General features: G+C 43.2%; 1 protein-coding gene across 4 annotated transcripts in view; it reads right to left on the minus strand.

Moving 5' to 3' along the window:
* The window catches only part of dock11 (dedicator of cytokinesis 11), a 292,933-nt gene that overhangs the window by 190,284 nt on the left and 87,097 nt on the right, over window positions 1-15,552 (minus strand). For all 4 annotated transcript variants that reach the window (XM_069893719.1, XM_069893720.1, XM_069893721.1 and 1 more), the window contains exons 9-12: window positions 15,319-15,398; window positions 13,069-13,152; window positions 9,469-9,609; window positions 2,426-2,647 (exon numbers count right to left, since the gene is read on the minus strand). In XM_069893719.1, the coding sequence (XP_069749820.1) occupies window positions 2,426-2,647; window positions 9,469-9,609; window positions 13,069-13,152; window positions 15,319-15,398 (527 nt within the window). The remainder of the gene's footprint in view (window positions 1-2,425; window positions 2,648-9,468; window positions 9,610-13,068; window positions 13,153-15,318; window positions 15,399-15,552) is intronic.

Raw genomic sequence — 15,552 nt, forward strand, 5'->3', positions numbered from 1 at the left:
TAGGGGATGAGCAGGAGGATTGGAGAATAGCAAATTCTCCTTTTTAAAAAAGATGATGGGGGAATCCTGGGAATTATAGACTGGTGAGTCTTGCATCTGTGGTGTGTAAACTATTGGAGAGGATTCTTAAGGATACGATAAATGAGCATTTGGAGAAGTCCAGTCCACTCAAGGATAATCAGCATGGCTTTGTGAAGGGAAGGTCGTGCCTCACAAGCCTATTTGAGGCTTTTGAGGTGATAACAAAAGAAATTGATGAGGCTAGGGCAGAAGATGTGGTCTATATAGGTTTTAGAAAAGCATTTGACGAGGTCTCTTGGAAAGTCACGAGGAACGGGATCAGTGGAACCTTGGCTGTGTGGATAAATAAAATTGGCCTGCAGGTAAAAAGCAGAGTGTAGAGGGAATAAAATAGAGGGTTACGGGGTAGGGAGGGTTTAGACCTTGTTTTTAAAAAGGAATGCAAGGGTCAGCACAACATTGAAGTCTGAAGGGCCTGCACTGTTCTGTAGTGTTCTATGTTTGATGTAAAACAGCTAACCAAATTTGAGGATGGAAGGTTTGGAACGTTTTGGAAATATTTTCAAGCTATTTCACAAATCTCAAAGGTGAACAATAATTGATTGAGAGCACATGACTCCACCAAATACCTCCCAGCCTCAGCACTGAAGCAAGGGTGTGTAAATTCAGCAGCTTGTTGAATCTTCAGTTAAAATTAAATCAGATATTTGGAGAAATATACCTTCTTGGTGTTAGTGACCACCACAGTTTTGGGGGCAACAAACTCTCACTGTATTAATGTCTGTTCTGGGGTTCATGGACCCTCACTGTACCAGCAATCACTTGTTCTGGGAGTAATGAATCTTTATTTCGTCAGTGACTCCCTTATCCAAAAAAAATCATTAAAGAGTGGTGTTGCCGCTTGTGCAAACCCACGGAGAGTGGGGAGCAGAGTTCCAGCACTCCTACAGGGACCTGCCATCCAGTTCAACTTCCATCAGCTCTGTAGTCTTTAAATTACCTCTTAAAGGAGCCAAAGGTGGTTTTATTTTAAAATTCTGCAACTGTGGGGTCTCCGCCCATGATTGCGGCGCCTATGATTGGAAGCAGCCACGAGGGGTTACAGACACCATGGAAGCGGAGGACTGGCCCAGGGCACTAGAAATCGAGGACCCAACCCTTCTTCCCCCCCCCCCCCCCCCAGCACTTAAGAAGGAGCCCACGGGATGGTGACCTCAGCAATGGACCAGTGAGGGGCTCTGAGGCTGAAGAACACAGAGGCGGTGGGCTATTGCTGTCTCTAGGTGAGGAACCCATGCAGACTGTAGGGTGCTGCCAACTGCGGACAAGGGATTCACACCAGGCTGTGGACTGCTGGAGACTGACTGGCTCAAGTCTGGTGAAGGGATACAAGGTTTTGGAACTGGGATGTGAGAGGGTAACGAGAGTACTGAAGGGTTCCTGATCATGTTGGAGGTTTGGATCTGGGGCTCGGGCTGTTGATGGTTTGAACTGGACTCTGTGGCTGAGGGAGTGCTGGAGGTGAATGCACAGACACATGGTGTCTCTGCGAGGAACTCTCTTTTGCTTCTCTTTCTCTGACTGTAAGAGGCGCTTCAGGCAATTTCTGCTAATAACAAATCTGTCTGCCTTTCGGCAGACTAAAATGGATATTGTATAACATTGCACTATCTTTATTACATGACATTGAATCTTGAATTCTGGGAGGTATGGACCCATATAATATTCAAGGGGTAATAAGCCCTCATAACATCAATGTCCATTACCCTTGTTTTGGGCTTGCACATGAACACCAACTCTACTCTGTTATGGGGGGGGTGGGGGTAATGAACACTTTCTGTACCAGTAACTCCTTGTAGATTTATTAACACACTGCACCGTGAGCCCCTGCTGTGAGGGTAATGAACACTCTCTGTACCAGTGGCCCCTGTTCTAGGAGTAATGAATACTCTCTGTACCAGTGACCCCTTGTTCTGGGGGGGGGGGGGGAATGAACATTCCCTGCAGCAGTGACCTCCTTTTCCTGGAGGTTATGAACATTCACTTGCAGTGACCTCCTGTTCTGGGAGAAATGAACACCTTCTGTATTAGTGACCCTCTGTTCTGGGGATAAAGAACACTCACTGTACCGCTACCCCTTGTTCTGAGGTAATGAACACTTTCTGTGAACCTGCCCCCCCCCCCCCCACCCCAGTTCTAGGGGTAATTAACACTCACTCTACCAGTGACTCCCTGTTTTGGGTTTACATACCGTTATTGTGTAAGTGACCCCTGCTTTGGGGATACAGACCCTCATTGTATCAGTGACCCTCCCTTCAAGGTCAGTGACACCTGATTTGGTGTAGATACCCTCTGGGACCCCCTATTTTAGTGGTAATATGTCCCTTTGCCTCAGTGATGCTACCTCTTTTGGGTAATGTAGAAGCTTCTCGTCCACTCCCTTCAGGCAGCCGCCACTTGTGGCACAATGGTCCTCGCGCACTGCCCCATTTTCACCTCCTTCCGCTGAGCTGCCCTGCAGCATCTGACGCACAGCTGGTGGGTTCAGGTCCACGTGGAAATCCTCCGAGATCTTACAGTTATTAGTTGTGTCAAACAGCGCAAGCGTCACAAAAAAAGGCTCGACCTGCAGGTGGACACATTGCCATAGTGATATTGTAAATACAGGTGTGCACAAGGTAATCACTCTGCACAATCCTTGAAAGTGCCTGAAGGGCATTTATTTAGCACATTCTCCTTCCAGCACAAGGAAGGATCGAACAGCCCCAATAAAGTACTTTTAACATATAGTCATTATTGAAATGTAGCAAATGCAATCTGCCACTTTTTGCAGAGTAAGATCTCAAAAGACACAACTTAATAGACTGAATTAAGGTCTGCAAATGCTGTGATTGTAATACCATTCAGAAATGGACTGGAACAACTTGGGTAGCACAGTTGGCATAGCTGTTAGGACAATGCCTTTACAACTCCAGCGATCGGGACAGGGTTCAAATCCCACGTGTATGTAAGGAGTTTATATGTTGTCTCCATGTCTACATGGGTTTTCTCCGAGGGCTCTGGTTTTTGAAACGAACCGAGGATGCTAGGTTAATTGGGTGTACATTGGGCGGCACTGACCCGTGAGCTGAAATGGCCTGCTATCATACTGTATGACTAAAATTTTAAAAGAAAGTCAGCAGATCAGGCAGCATCTCGAAGCAACAAAGGGGAAGCAACACTTAAGGATTGAGGCCTTCGTCAAGGTTTGAGCAAAGAGTAGGCAGGCGTCTTGACGAAGGCCTCAATCCTTAAGTGTTGCTTCCCCTTTGTTGCTTCGAGATGCTGCCAGATCTGCTGACTTTCTTTTAAAATTTTAGTTATACCTGTTGCTACCCATAGATGATGGGTGACCCGCTGGGAAATGCACCAACTTCATCAACTACCTGACAGCAAAGATTGAAAGATAAACGCAGGCTGGAGACTGGGAAGAACTAATTCCTTCTCATCAAAAAGGTTTCATGAAATAACTTGCATTCATCTAAGACAGCCGTTATTTACAGTCTCTGAAAAGTGAAATACAGATGCTAAAAATCTGGAATAAAAACAGAAAATGCTGCAAGCACTCAGCAGGTCAGCCAGAAGCTATAGAAAAAGAGAAGAGTTAACATTACTCACAGATTCGGAATTGGGAAAGAGAAAGGCAATTTTATATTGGACAGAGAGATGGGGAGAATGAAGGGAATTTCTTAGAGAAGGTTGCTCTTGGGGCAAGTTGTAAAGTCAATGGGAACAGTGGATTATGTGTTGGAAAGACCAGGGTTGTGGGACGAGCCCTGTATTAATGGAGACAGATGTAGAGCAGTTCTGGTACAGGGAATGAGAGGGAGCTTCCTGAAGGTGGAAAATTCGGTGTTGGTTCCAGTTTGCAGCAACTTGCTCAGATGCAATTCAAGGTGCAGTCTCTTTGCTCAAGTTCCCCGTTGTAATAGAAAAGGAAGCCACACAGACAGACAGGTAAAATCAGGGTGGGGATAGTGAAGGATTACACCTCTGACAGCACTGAACTCTCTCAGTGCTTACCAATGATGACACAAAGTGGATTTCATTTCCTTCCGTCTGCACTTCATAGACATGCAAATGTTGGACATGGAGGGAGAAGGCCAACCTCCTTGCATTCTAGCTTGTTCACCAAAACATGGTTCATTCACTTTCCTACCCCACCCCCTTAGTGCAGTGGTTCTCAACTTTTTTCTTTCCACTCACTATCCACTTTGCCACAGGTGCTCTGTGATTAATAAGGGATTGTTTAAAGTGGTATGTGAGTGGAAAGAAAAGTTTAAAAACCACTGCTTTAATCGTCCTTCATTGACTTGTTATGTGCACAGTTTCATAACTCCAAAGGAAATGGGCCAATAACAATTTTTCCCAAGCCAAATATTTCAGTAACAATTGGGTCGAGAGCAGTGGTTCTCAACCTTAAGCAATCCCTTACTAATCACAGAGCACTGATGGCCAAGGGATTATTTAAAGTGATGCGTGAGTGGAAAGAAAAAGGTTGAGAACCACTGCCTTAAGTGTCTGGAAGACCATCCATTTCAATCTCTGTATTTGGGATCAGCCACTGAGGAAAGGGATGCAGAGAATTTACTTGACCCAGAGGGATTCCCTACACAATGAGGGAAATGGAGGCTCAGTCACTGTGCATATTCAAGATACAGTCAGAATCTTGCACATTGGGGGGTGTGGCAAGATGGCGTAGGGAACAGACGTGCCTTCCAGACATCTCCTGACTCTGATTTATTGTTTTGTCTTTAAGTGCCCGTTAAAGTTCTTTTAAAAGTTTATAAATAATAAGAGGTGTTGGATTAGTGCCTAATGGTTTATATGCAAAAAAAAGGTAAAAGAAAACATCAACAGACTGTTAAAAAACTACATTTTCCGAAATTGTCTGAGCCTACTTGTTTACAAGAAGCCAGGACTCAGCGTAGAATGGATCCAGAGGAAGACGTACAGAGTTCGGCATTGAAGCTCCGTTTTAAGCTGGTGAGGCTCTCTGAAGGTCGCACTCAACAGCTTTCAGAACAAAGGGCTGGACGGGTGCCAGTATTTCACACAACGGCCACTGTGAGTGCTGTTACTGAGACTTTGACAGTTGAATCAGCTGGGGCGCCACCAGTTGGAGAGTTAAAGAGCTGTCATTCGACTGCTACAGTGGTGGCGCTGCAAAATGCATCTTCAATTACAACGGTTTTTCCAGACATTGATTCAGTGAAGATGATTAAAGAGATTTGGCTTAAAGATAACTCTGATCTTCAGTCTCCTGGCATTGCTGGGGGGACTTTGAGAGGGATTTTTATACAAAGTCAAACTGCTAGAAAAGATACTAAATTAAGGGAAGGGACAGAAGATCCCGTGGTCTCTAAGGAACAGCAAGACCCCATTATGCCTGAATCTACTTCTGTTGAAATGTCTGTTAAGGATCTTGAAGACAAGATATATTCTGTATCGAGTCACTTAGCTAATTTTGTGAACCTGTTTATTTCCAAGATTAATGCCATGGCGGAAGTCATTAATGGAGCTTTTAAGCTTGAAACCATTGAAAGATTTGAAATGTGTGATCAAGGTTTAGTGGATGCACAGGATCAACTGCAAGATGAAAATAGAATAATTGAAACATTGCAGATCCAAAATAAAAATTTAGCAAAAAAGGTTGATTATTTGGAGAATCAATCTAGACGGAACAACGTGAAAATTGTTGGTTTGCCAGAAGGCATAGAAGGACCAGATCCAAGAAAATTTTTTACTGAATGGATTCCACGAGTGTTAGGACAGGATAAATTCCCTGAAGGTTTAATACTGGAACGTGCTTATAGAGTTTTAAAAAGAAAATCTTTTTCAGGACAGAATCCAAGATCTGTTTTGATCCGTTGTTTAAATTATTGTGACAGAGAGACAATTTTACATACGGCTATTAGAAATGCCCAGCAAAATAGATCTCCTTTGATGGTTCAGAATAATCCTGTTTTCTTCTATCAAGATTTGAGTCAAGAAATTATGTTTCAACGACGCGAATTTAATTCTGTGAAAGAACGGTTGTGGATAAAAAGACATAAGGCAACATTCAGGTATTCTGCAGTACTGAAGATTTTTTAGGATGGAAATTAGCCAAAGTTCTTTGACAATCCTAAAGAGGTTATGGACTTTGCTCAGTCTCTACCAATCATGCAGTTTCAGGAACGATGTCGTCCTTCAAGGTCTCCAAAGAGAATAGAGATGTAAGGTGGGATCCAGTTTTTTAAAAGAAATGGAAGCAATGGTGACCGAAGTGGTAACGTTGATTTAAAAAAATAAATCTTTTATTTTTTTTTGAGAAGAGTTTAAATAGTTTAAATAATGATGATAGTTTAATGAATTGGGAGTTAGGAGAGGGAACTGGGTGGGCACTAGTTTCCAGAAGTCATCAGCTACCTGTGAGTTATCTCAAACCCAATATTTTGGGGGAGTTACCGCTTTGGGCAGTTTAAACAGGAGGAGGTATTTGTGACCTCCGACCTGTTTTTTTTTTCTTTTTAATTTTTGGGTTAAGAAATGAAGGTTTTTTTAAATTATTTTTTTTAAATAAATATTTTTTTTAAAACTCTTTTTGTTTTCGGATTGTAATTGAAAGGGAATTAGGAGGTTTTTTTTCTCTCTTTTTTTTCTCTTTTTTTGGGGGGGGGTTTTTTTTCTCTTTTTTTGGGGGGGGGTTTTTCTCTTTTTTCTTTCTTTTTTAAGAGGATGATGTCACAGAAGATAATAAGTCAAAAATTGAGGATGTTGAATTAGATGAAGAGGAAGATGAGGGGAAAGGTGATAAGATGAAAAAGAAGAAAATTAAGTACAAATACATTGAGGGAGAAGAGTTTAATAAAATTAAGTTAATTTCAATAGAGAATTTTGAAGATGTTATAAATGGAGAATATGGAGAATTTTATAAGAGTTAACTTTTTTCTTTTTTTATATAAGGGGAGGGGAAGGGAATAAAAAGTTTATCTGATTATTTTTCTAAGGGATGTTTTTGTTCTCTCGATGAATTATAAAGGAAACTTGGTATTAATGGAAATTCTGTATTTATGTATTATTAATTATGATTTTTTTGTATAACAGATATGTGGTTGATATATGATTTTAATATTTGAACTTAGTTTTAAAGTGGATTTCATTTGTTAAATACATGTATTATGTTTGATTTAAATATATGTTTAAGGGTATTATTTTAGTATTGATATTTTTGTTGTTGTTAAGTTTTATCCTTTTTTTGTAAGTGGGGTTTTTTCTATTTTATTTACAACATTGTTAATTCATTCTTCACTCTTTATTTTGGGGGGAGGGTTGGACTAATTTTAAATTAGATGATTAATGTTGTGTTATAATTACTGGGGGGGGTTAATTTGTGTAGTTTAATGATGTAGTATTCTAATTTTTATTATCTTATTTTTTATTATTTCTTTAAATGTAATTTTTATTTTATTCATGTCATAAAATTTTAAATAAAGTTTAAAAAAAAAGAATCTTGCACATTAAGGAAGCCAGATTCGTGGTGTCCTCGCAGGTGAAAGGAGATTCTGATGCAGGTACACCATGAACTGAGTCACCAGAAGCAAGATGGCAAAGAGCCATGTTAAATCCCCTTGCAGTCTGAGAGGATTCTTTGGCAGGAATCTCGTACTCAGAGCCTTTCAATATGGCAATATCTGCCATTGCATTACACACAAAACTAAAAGAAATTGCTTTCTGGCCTGAGATGCAGTAATTACTCTCGGGGACATTTTGCCAGTCTCTAAAAATGTTTTGCCACTGATTTTTGTTTGTACTCACTAACTGATGCCTCTCCTGTCAGTTTCCCAACAATAGTCGGCCAGGAGTGATGGATTCCAGTTGCCCTGCTACCACTTTTCCATGGTCACCATGTCCCGATGAAACATTTCATTCTGTTCGTCACTGACGGGCACCAAGATCAGCAGGGAAGACGTCCAAGTGCAAAGGCAGAAAATGACGTGTTGTAACTGGAATCTACCACTGCTGGCTGACTACTGTTGGGACACAGACTTTGAATAAAAACAAAAATCAATGGCAAAACATTTTTAGGCCAATGTGTCAATATCATTATGCAATCTAAAATTATCTTTTGTGTTCAGCTTGAAGGTGTCTATCATTCCCCATTTTTTTTCAGGAACCAAGCCTTTTGGAAAAATTTGGCTAACTCATTTTCCTTCAAGGACCAGTGGTCTGATTCAGACTGCTCTCTCTCAAAGCAGATTTACTGATAACTTCAAAAAGAAATCTGAATGCACTCTTGAAACATCAAGGCTTGCAGTTCAGTACACAGGAGTGGGGGAGAAACTCAGCCGGTCATGCAGCATCCATAGAAACTAAAATGCAGTCAATGTATCAGGCCTGAACCCTTATTTAGGATTGCTGAGTTGCACAGATGCCCAAATAAAAAGATGGGGGAAGGGGAGGAGCTTAGGCAAACAGGTGAAAGGGGGATACAGGTGAGAGAGAGCAGAGGGCTAAGAAAAATAGCTCTTGAATCAGAAGAAGAAGGGAGTGGGTGAGAAACTGAAGGAAAAGAGAGTGGGATGAGGGAAAGAGAGAGACCACGTACGGTGGCTACCAGAAATGGGAGGTCTATATTGTTGCTGTCTAATTGAAGACTGCTGAGATGAAATATAAGGTGTTGTTCCTCTAATTTACAGGAGGCCTCAATTTGGTAGCAAATGAGGCCACCGGCAGCCCAATCAGTGCAGCTTGCAGTCCTGTGATCAAAGAAACAGGGACATTAGAGTAACTGGTAGCTCTTCCCATGTCCTTGGTTATGTTTAATGAGTTAAACAAATTCCTTCTGTGCTGTGAAAGTTCAGAAAGCATGTTAACCAACAATTCACGTCATCGCTGCCCATGGGAATTCACTGTGCAAAGTATCCTCTACTTTTGCTAACATATAATGGGGTGGCATGGTTAGCATAGGGATTAATGATGCTTTTACAGCACCACGGCCGGGATTTGAATCCTGCGCTCTCTGTAAGGAGTTGGTACATTCTTCCAGTGTCTGTGTGGGTTTTTCCCAGGGGCTCCAGTTTCCTCCCACCATTCAAAACATTTCAGGGTTGTAGATTAATTGGATTGAATGGGCTCGTGGCCAAAATGGCCTGTTCCCTGCTACATGTCCAATAAAATTCTACAGTAGCAACAGTTCAAAAGTAACTAATTGGCAGTGAAATGCTTCGAAATGCCAGAGCAATGTGTAACATTTCTTCACCTATGTAATCTTCACTACATTTAAATGGGAGCAATTTTATTAACAAGAAAAAGTATCATTTGTTTCATTTATATTTTATATTTTGTCCAATCACAATGTTAAAATAAGTATTTCTTACAAGAAAAGATCACCATAAAGAGTAGATTATTTTGAACACAACTCACGTTTGTCAGTTTACCCTCTCTCTGCTGATTGACGTGACCTTGAAGAGCGAAAGTCAAGTTGTGGCATTTTGCCAGAAAACGTTTACCAAACCTTTCCTCAAACGGCCTCACATCTGGTTCAATGCCTGAAAAATCTAGTTTCTTTAAAAAAAAACACAAGGATTTCAACAGTTAAGATCACACATAGATATCCAAATTAAAATGCGCCAAATTTCTCAAAAATTTGCTCTGGTCTGGCTGTATTCCTCCATTCCCTTCCGTTCTCAAGCATACGCATGATGTGATGTCATTGCTAAGTTTCACCTGAAGTACGGAAGTTCAGTTACTACCTTATTTATGGTTTTAACCATTCTCCAGTGACGGTGAAACCTTCCAGTCTTTGTCAGGCGACATGTGGATCACAGAAAAACAATCAGCCAGGTGCCCTTTGCACTGGAGCCTGTGGGCACCTTTTACACTCTGGTCACAAGATAGAGGGAAGCACCTGGGTAGCTGATGCACAGTTCAAGCATCCTTGGTCTATCCGTGCTCCTCAGGACACAAAGGAGCCTGGTTTTGATCAACTTGGAAGTTATGCCACACTAACATGGCCTTTTTACTCTGCTTTCAATGAAAGGAAGCTCTAAGAAGTGTGGAAGACAGGAAAGAATTTGCAAACATCAGTATGATGTGGTGGGCAAATTTCATGCATGTTTCATTTCAGTCTAATTTATTCTATGAGCGGATCTTCAAATTTGGCCTTGATTGTGAAAGGGTACCTCAATAACAAAGTAAAAATGTTCACTGTTAAAATGTATCCTGAACATTTGCAGATAATATCTAATAGGCCGAGTTCAACAGGAAATTCAAAGACTTCCAAGCACTGTTCAAAGTATGTGATGAAAATGAAAGTACAGGCATACCATCCATTATCGGGAAACCTTGGAGGACAGTGTGTTCTGAATTTCGGATTTTTCTGGATTTCGGAAAGCCAGATTTAAGCCCACCCGAATTGTGCTGCCGCATCCACCCTCCCACCCCCTTGCCCGCCTGCCTCGGCCTGCCTGTCTCCCCCCTCACCCACCCGACTTGCACTGCCATTCTCTCCCCCTCGCCCACCCGACTCGCGCTGCCGGTCTCTGGTCTCTCGCCCGCCCAACTTATGCTGCTGATCTCCCCCACCTCCCCCCCCACTCCGCCTGACTCGCACTGTCGGTCTTGCGCCCCCCCCCACCCCACCCCCCACCGCCACCCGACTCTCTCCCCACTTGCAGGATTTTGGAGCTTTCTGGATTTTAGATGTCCAGATAAAGGATTGCATACCTGTAATGTAAAATTGGAATCATAGAATATTACAGCATGGAAAACAGGCCCCTTGGCCCTTCTAGTATGTGCTAGTCTCAGCATCCATTCCATATCTCTGCATATATCTATCCTAAATGTTAAAATTGAGCCCACGTTCACCCTTTTCAGCTGTTTCCTGCAGCTACCTGCTATCTCCCTGCAGATATGTTCCTCCAATTCTCGCTGACTATTTATTGGATGGTCTATAATACACCATCATTAATGTGGTTATACTTTTCCCATTCCTCAGCTCAACTCATTATAACCTCAGTAGTAAAAAAGCCCCTGGGCGGTCCTGTCTGAGCACAGCTCTGACATTTCCCCTGACAACCAACATTCATCCCTCCCACTCTATCATGTCTGAAACAAAAGAACCCAAGAACTACCAATCCTGCCCCTCCTGCAAGTTTCATTAATGGACACAATGCCATAACTTCATTTGCTATGCCTGCTCTAAACTCAGCTACCTCTCCTACCAGAATCCTGCCATTGAAGTAGATGTACATGAGACCATTCTTTCCACCATGCACAACCCTTTGATTCCTGTCTTTATATGCAGTCTTAATATCATCTTGTTCCTCCTCCTCTCCCCTATCTGCTCTGGTACTCTGCTCCACATCCCCCTGCAAATCTAGTTAAAAACCCCCAGAGCAGCACCAGTAAATCTTCCTGAAAGGATATTGGTCCCACTCCAGTTCAGGTGCAAGTCGTTCCACCCATAGACATAACACCTTCCCTGGAGCAAAGCGCAATGATCCAGAAATTTGAAGCCTTCCCTACTGCACTATCTCTTTAACCACTTGTTAAGCTGCATTATCCTCTTATTTCTAACCTCTCTAGCACATGGGATGGGTAGCAATACTGGGATCACAAACCTGGGTGTCCTGCCCTTCCACTTCACACCCAACTCCCTGACTCTCTTTGCAGGACTTCACCCTTCCTACCCATGTCATTGGCCCCTACATGGACCAGGACATCTGGCTGCTTACCCGCCCTCTTGAGAATGCCTTGAAATCAATCGGAGATATCCTAGCCCTAGCATCTGGAAGGCAACATGCCATCTGGATTCTCAATCTCTTCCACAGAACATCTTATCTTTTCCCCTAACTATGGAATTCCCTATTACTACAGATCACCTCTTCCCCCACCCCCCTCCCTTTCTTAAACCCAGGGCCAGACTCTGTGCCACACACCTGACTGCCATGGCTTGTCCCTGAAACGTCAACCCACCCCCGACCATATCCAAAACGGTATACATTTTTGAGGGGAACAGCCACAGGGGTGCCCTGCACTGCTTGCCTGTTCCTTTTCTCCCTCCTGTCTGTCATCCAGTACTTTCCTCCTGCCACCTTGATGTGATTACATCCCTATAACTCCTGTCTTTCACCCCCTCACCCTCCTGAATGATACAGAGCTTATCCAACTCCAATTCCTTAACACGGTTTGTAAGGAGCTGCAGTTGGATGCACATCTCACCGATGAAGTCATCAGGGGTACTGATGGGGTCCTGTCTCTGCACAGGCTACCATTCCCACTGTCTAAAAAATAGGAAAAAAAAGTTAGAAAAACCTGTCCTTACCTGTGCCTCCTTGCTGAATCTTTTTGTTCCTCAACAGGGTTGTCCTTGCCTCACCTCAACTCCTGCATCACTACCTCAGCCTCTGCCTTCCAGATCCTCTCAAACCAAAGCCCTTCATAATTCTCACTCGTACTCTGGCTACTCCCTCAGTGCTAACACCACAGTGGTTGTTCCACCATAAACAGCTGATTCCCCCACCCCCTCTCCCCCATATTAAGTTGACCACAGAAAATAAAATTTATCTTTCACCATGGAACGGGATTGCACAACAGAAAGCCACAGTTGCAGAAACAACATTTGTCTGAGATGCTCCTGGCCGGAGAAACACAGGAAGAGCAGGTGCTGGGAGCTTGAGTTTACAAAGAGGAGCTGGAGGGGGTAGATCAGATCAGAGAGAAATAGTCAATGGACACCTTGTGTTGGGAACCTTTGACTAAGTCTCAGCAAGATCCAAAACGTTGACTGATCATTTTAATTCAGGGATGCTGCCGTATCCAATGAGTTCCTCTAGATTCTCGGTGTTCACTCATGACCACTTGTCCTGGAATAAATATAATGAAGCACTTCTACCAATCCAAATTATTCACGGACAAACAAATTCAGGAAAATTATCAAAGTGATTCAACATATGCAGAAACCTCAGAGGGCGACCCCGGAATCGAGCACTGCAGCACAGATCACTCTGCTGACATTTCTACCTGTGCTTCCACATCCACCGAAAAGAGTTTGCATCTGCCTTCATTCCGGCTGACTTTGTTGGCGTAATCCGATTCTCGGGCATACTGGAAGGAGTTAAGGAGAGAAAACGTCACGATTTTTTTCTGCACCACACAATTCAAGGCTGAGGTTTCATATGTCCATGGACTTCACTATTGATATTTTGTGATTTTTCATCTTTAGCACTGACATCAGGAGAAGATTAATAAATGTGATCACACATCAGTGAATACATTGATCCACCTCGGGAGACCAGCTTTGCACCGACACATATACTATAGCCCCTCTTCCAACTCCCACAACTACCTGGACTAAACATCCTCACATCCCGCCCCCTGCAGGGACTCCATCCCCTTCACTCAATTTCTCTGTCTCTGCTGCATCTGCTCCCAAGATGAGGTTTTCCAGTCCAGAGCTTCTGAAATGTTTCCCTTCTTCCACAAATGTGGCTTCCCTTCCACCACTATCAACTCAGCCCTCACCCACATCTCCTCCATTTCCTGCTCATCTGATCTGGCCCCCTCTGCCCCCCAATGCAACAAACATAGAATCCCCCTCATCTTCACCTATCACCCCACCAGCCTCCGCATCCAACAAATTATCTGCCGGAATTTCTGGCATTTACTACAGGATCCCATCACTAGACACGTTGCCCCTTCTCCTCCCTTCTCAGCCTTTTACAGGGATTGTCCCCTCCGTGATTCCCTTGTGCACTTATCCTCCCCACCCATCGCACTCCTAGCACCTTCCCCATACTTACAGGAGGTGCAAATTAAAATGCGCCAAACAGGCCTTTCACGTGAAGCAACACTTCACCTGTACATCCAGAGGACTTGTTTACTGCATCTGGTGCACCTTTGTGGCCTTCTCTACATCGGAGAGGCGAGTCACATTCCCACACTCGCACGTCTGCCCTTATGTACTTTCCCATCTCGACCACCCGCAGGTTGGAGGAACAACACATTATTTTCTGTCTGGGACCCCTCCAGCCACATGGCATGCACATTGATTTCCATTAAACCTGATCGCCTTTTCTTCCCCCACCCCCATTTCCTGCCTTTCCAATTCTTTCACCTACATGGCCCTGCCTTCCCCCCTCCCCCTCAGTGTTGTTAACCCCTCCCTCACTTCTCCACATTATCTCCTGCCCTGCCACACACCCCCACTCTTCTCCCTTCCACTCTTTTATTCCAACACTCACCAACATTTTCTCATACTTTGATGAAGAGCTCTGCCTTTACTTACGTAAAGGACGCTGTATGACCTGTTGAACTTCTCCAGCATTTTGTGTTTTTAACTTCAACTACGGTGTCCACAGAATTCTGTGTTTTACCAGTAAATAATAATCTTCCACCTGCTCCATTCTAACTGATCGACTCAGTAGTTTTGTGGAGTGCTTTATTTGCCAAACTTGTGCATTGTTTAAATACAGCCTGATAACAGGCCCTTCTGGCCCTTGAGCCTGGGTCACCCAATTACACCCAATTCCTCATTTATCTGGAATTTTTTTTCAGAACCGAACTGACCGGGGATCTCGGTCTCTTGGCACCGGCAGCAGCAGGACTCTCTGGCACCGGCACAAGTGGGGCCTTGGTGGGAAAGTGTCAGTGGTCGGCAGCAGCCAGCAATTATTTTTTTTGGTGAGAATTAAACATTATTTTAATCCATAAAAAGCCTTCCCTTGTTGTTTGTTGATATTTAATCACTGTTACAAGTGATTTGCTGTTGGTACTGGGCAGTTTTTTTAAAATGACCAGTTTGCTGAAAAAATTACGTTTATCCGAAATGGGCCCAGTCACAACCATTTCGGATTATTGGAGTTGTAATGTATTTCAAAAATGAGAACATTGGAGCAGGAATTCACGTCAACTTCTCGTCCTGCTTACTGACACAACCCCATGTGCATTACAAATTGACCGAAAAGGCATTGATAGATGGTGTTCATATTGAGGAGGATGAACCGAGTTATGCAGCACAGTAACAGGCCCTTCGCCCCACTATGTCTATGTGGACCAAAGACTAACCCTTACACAATGAGATGATTTTCACCTTTCCACAAGGTCAAAAATCTGGCCTGTCAATTATTAAACCTCAGTTATCTGAAGATGCATAAAAAGGTTAAATAATCCACAAGGTCAGCTTCAAGATGAGAATCCATTTCAGGTTACAGAATATTATCATGCAGTGTGCATTTCCAATGGAATCCATCAAGAAATGAGAAGCCAGAATACCTTCATTAACTCGGGATGCATACTCTTCTCCAAACTCTCCATCATGCTTTCAGGTTTTCCTTGGCTGAACGAGTCTTCATCTAGAAATTAAACACACACTTTCAGAAAATCCAAGATTGAGCTAACTGGAGGTTGAGGCATTGATGTATCTACGATCAGGTTGGGCTTGTCCATCACATGGGGCAAACACCTGCCCATCAACTGCAACTTCCTTCCTCCAACCCCACTACATCC

The sequence above is a fragment of the Narcine bancroftii genome, chromosome 8, assembly GCF_036971445.1.
Source record: "Narcine bancroftii isolate sNarBan1 chromosome 8, sNarBan1.hap1, whole genome shotgun sequence".
NCBI classification, from domain to species: Eukaryota; Metazoa; Chordata; class Chondrichthyes; order Torpediniformes; family Narcinidae; genus Narcine; species Narcine bancroftii.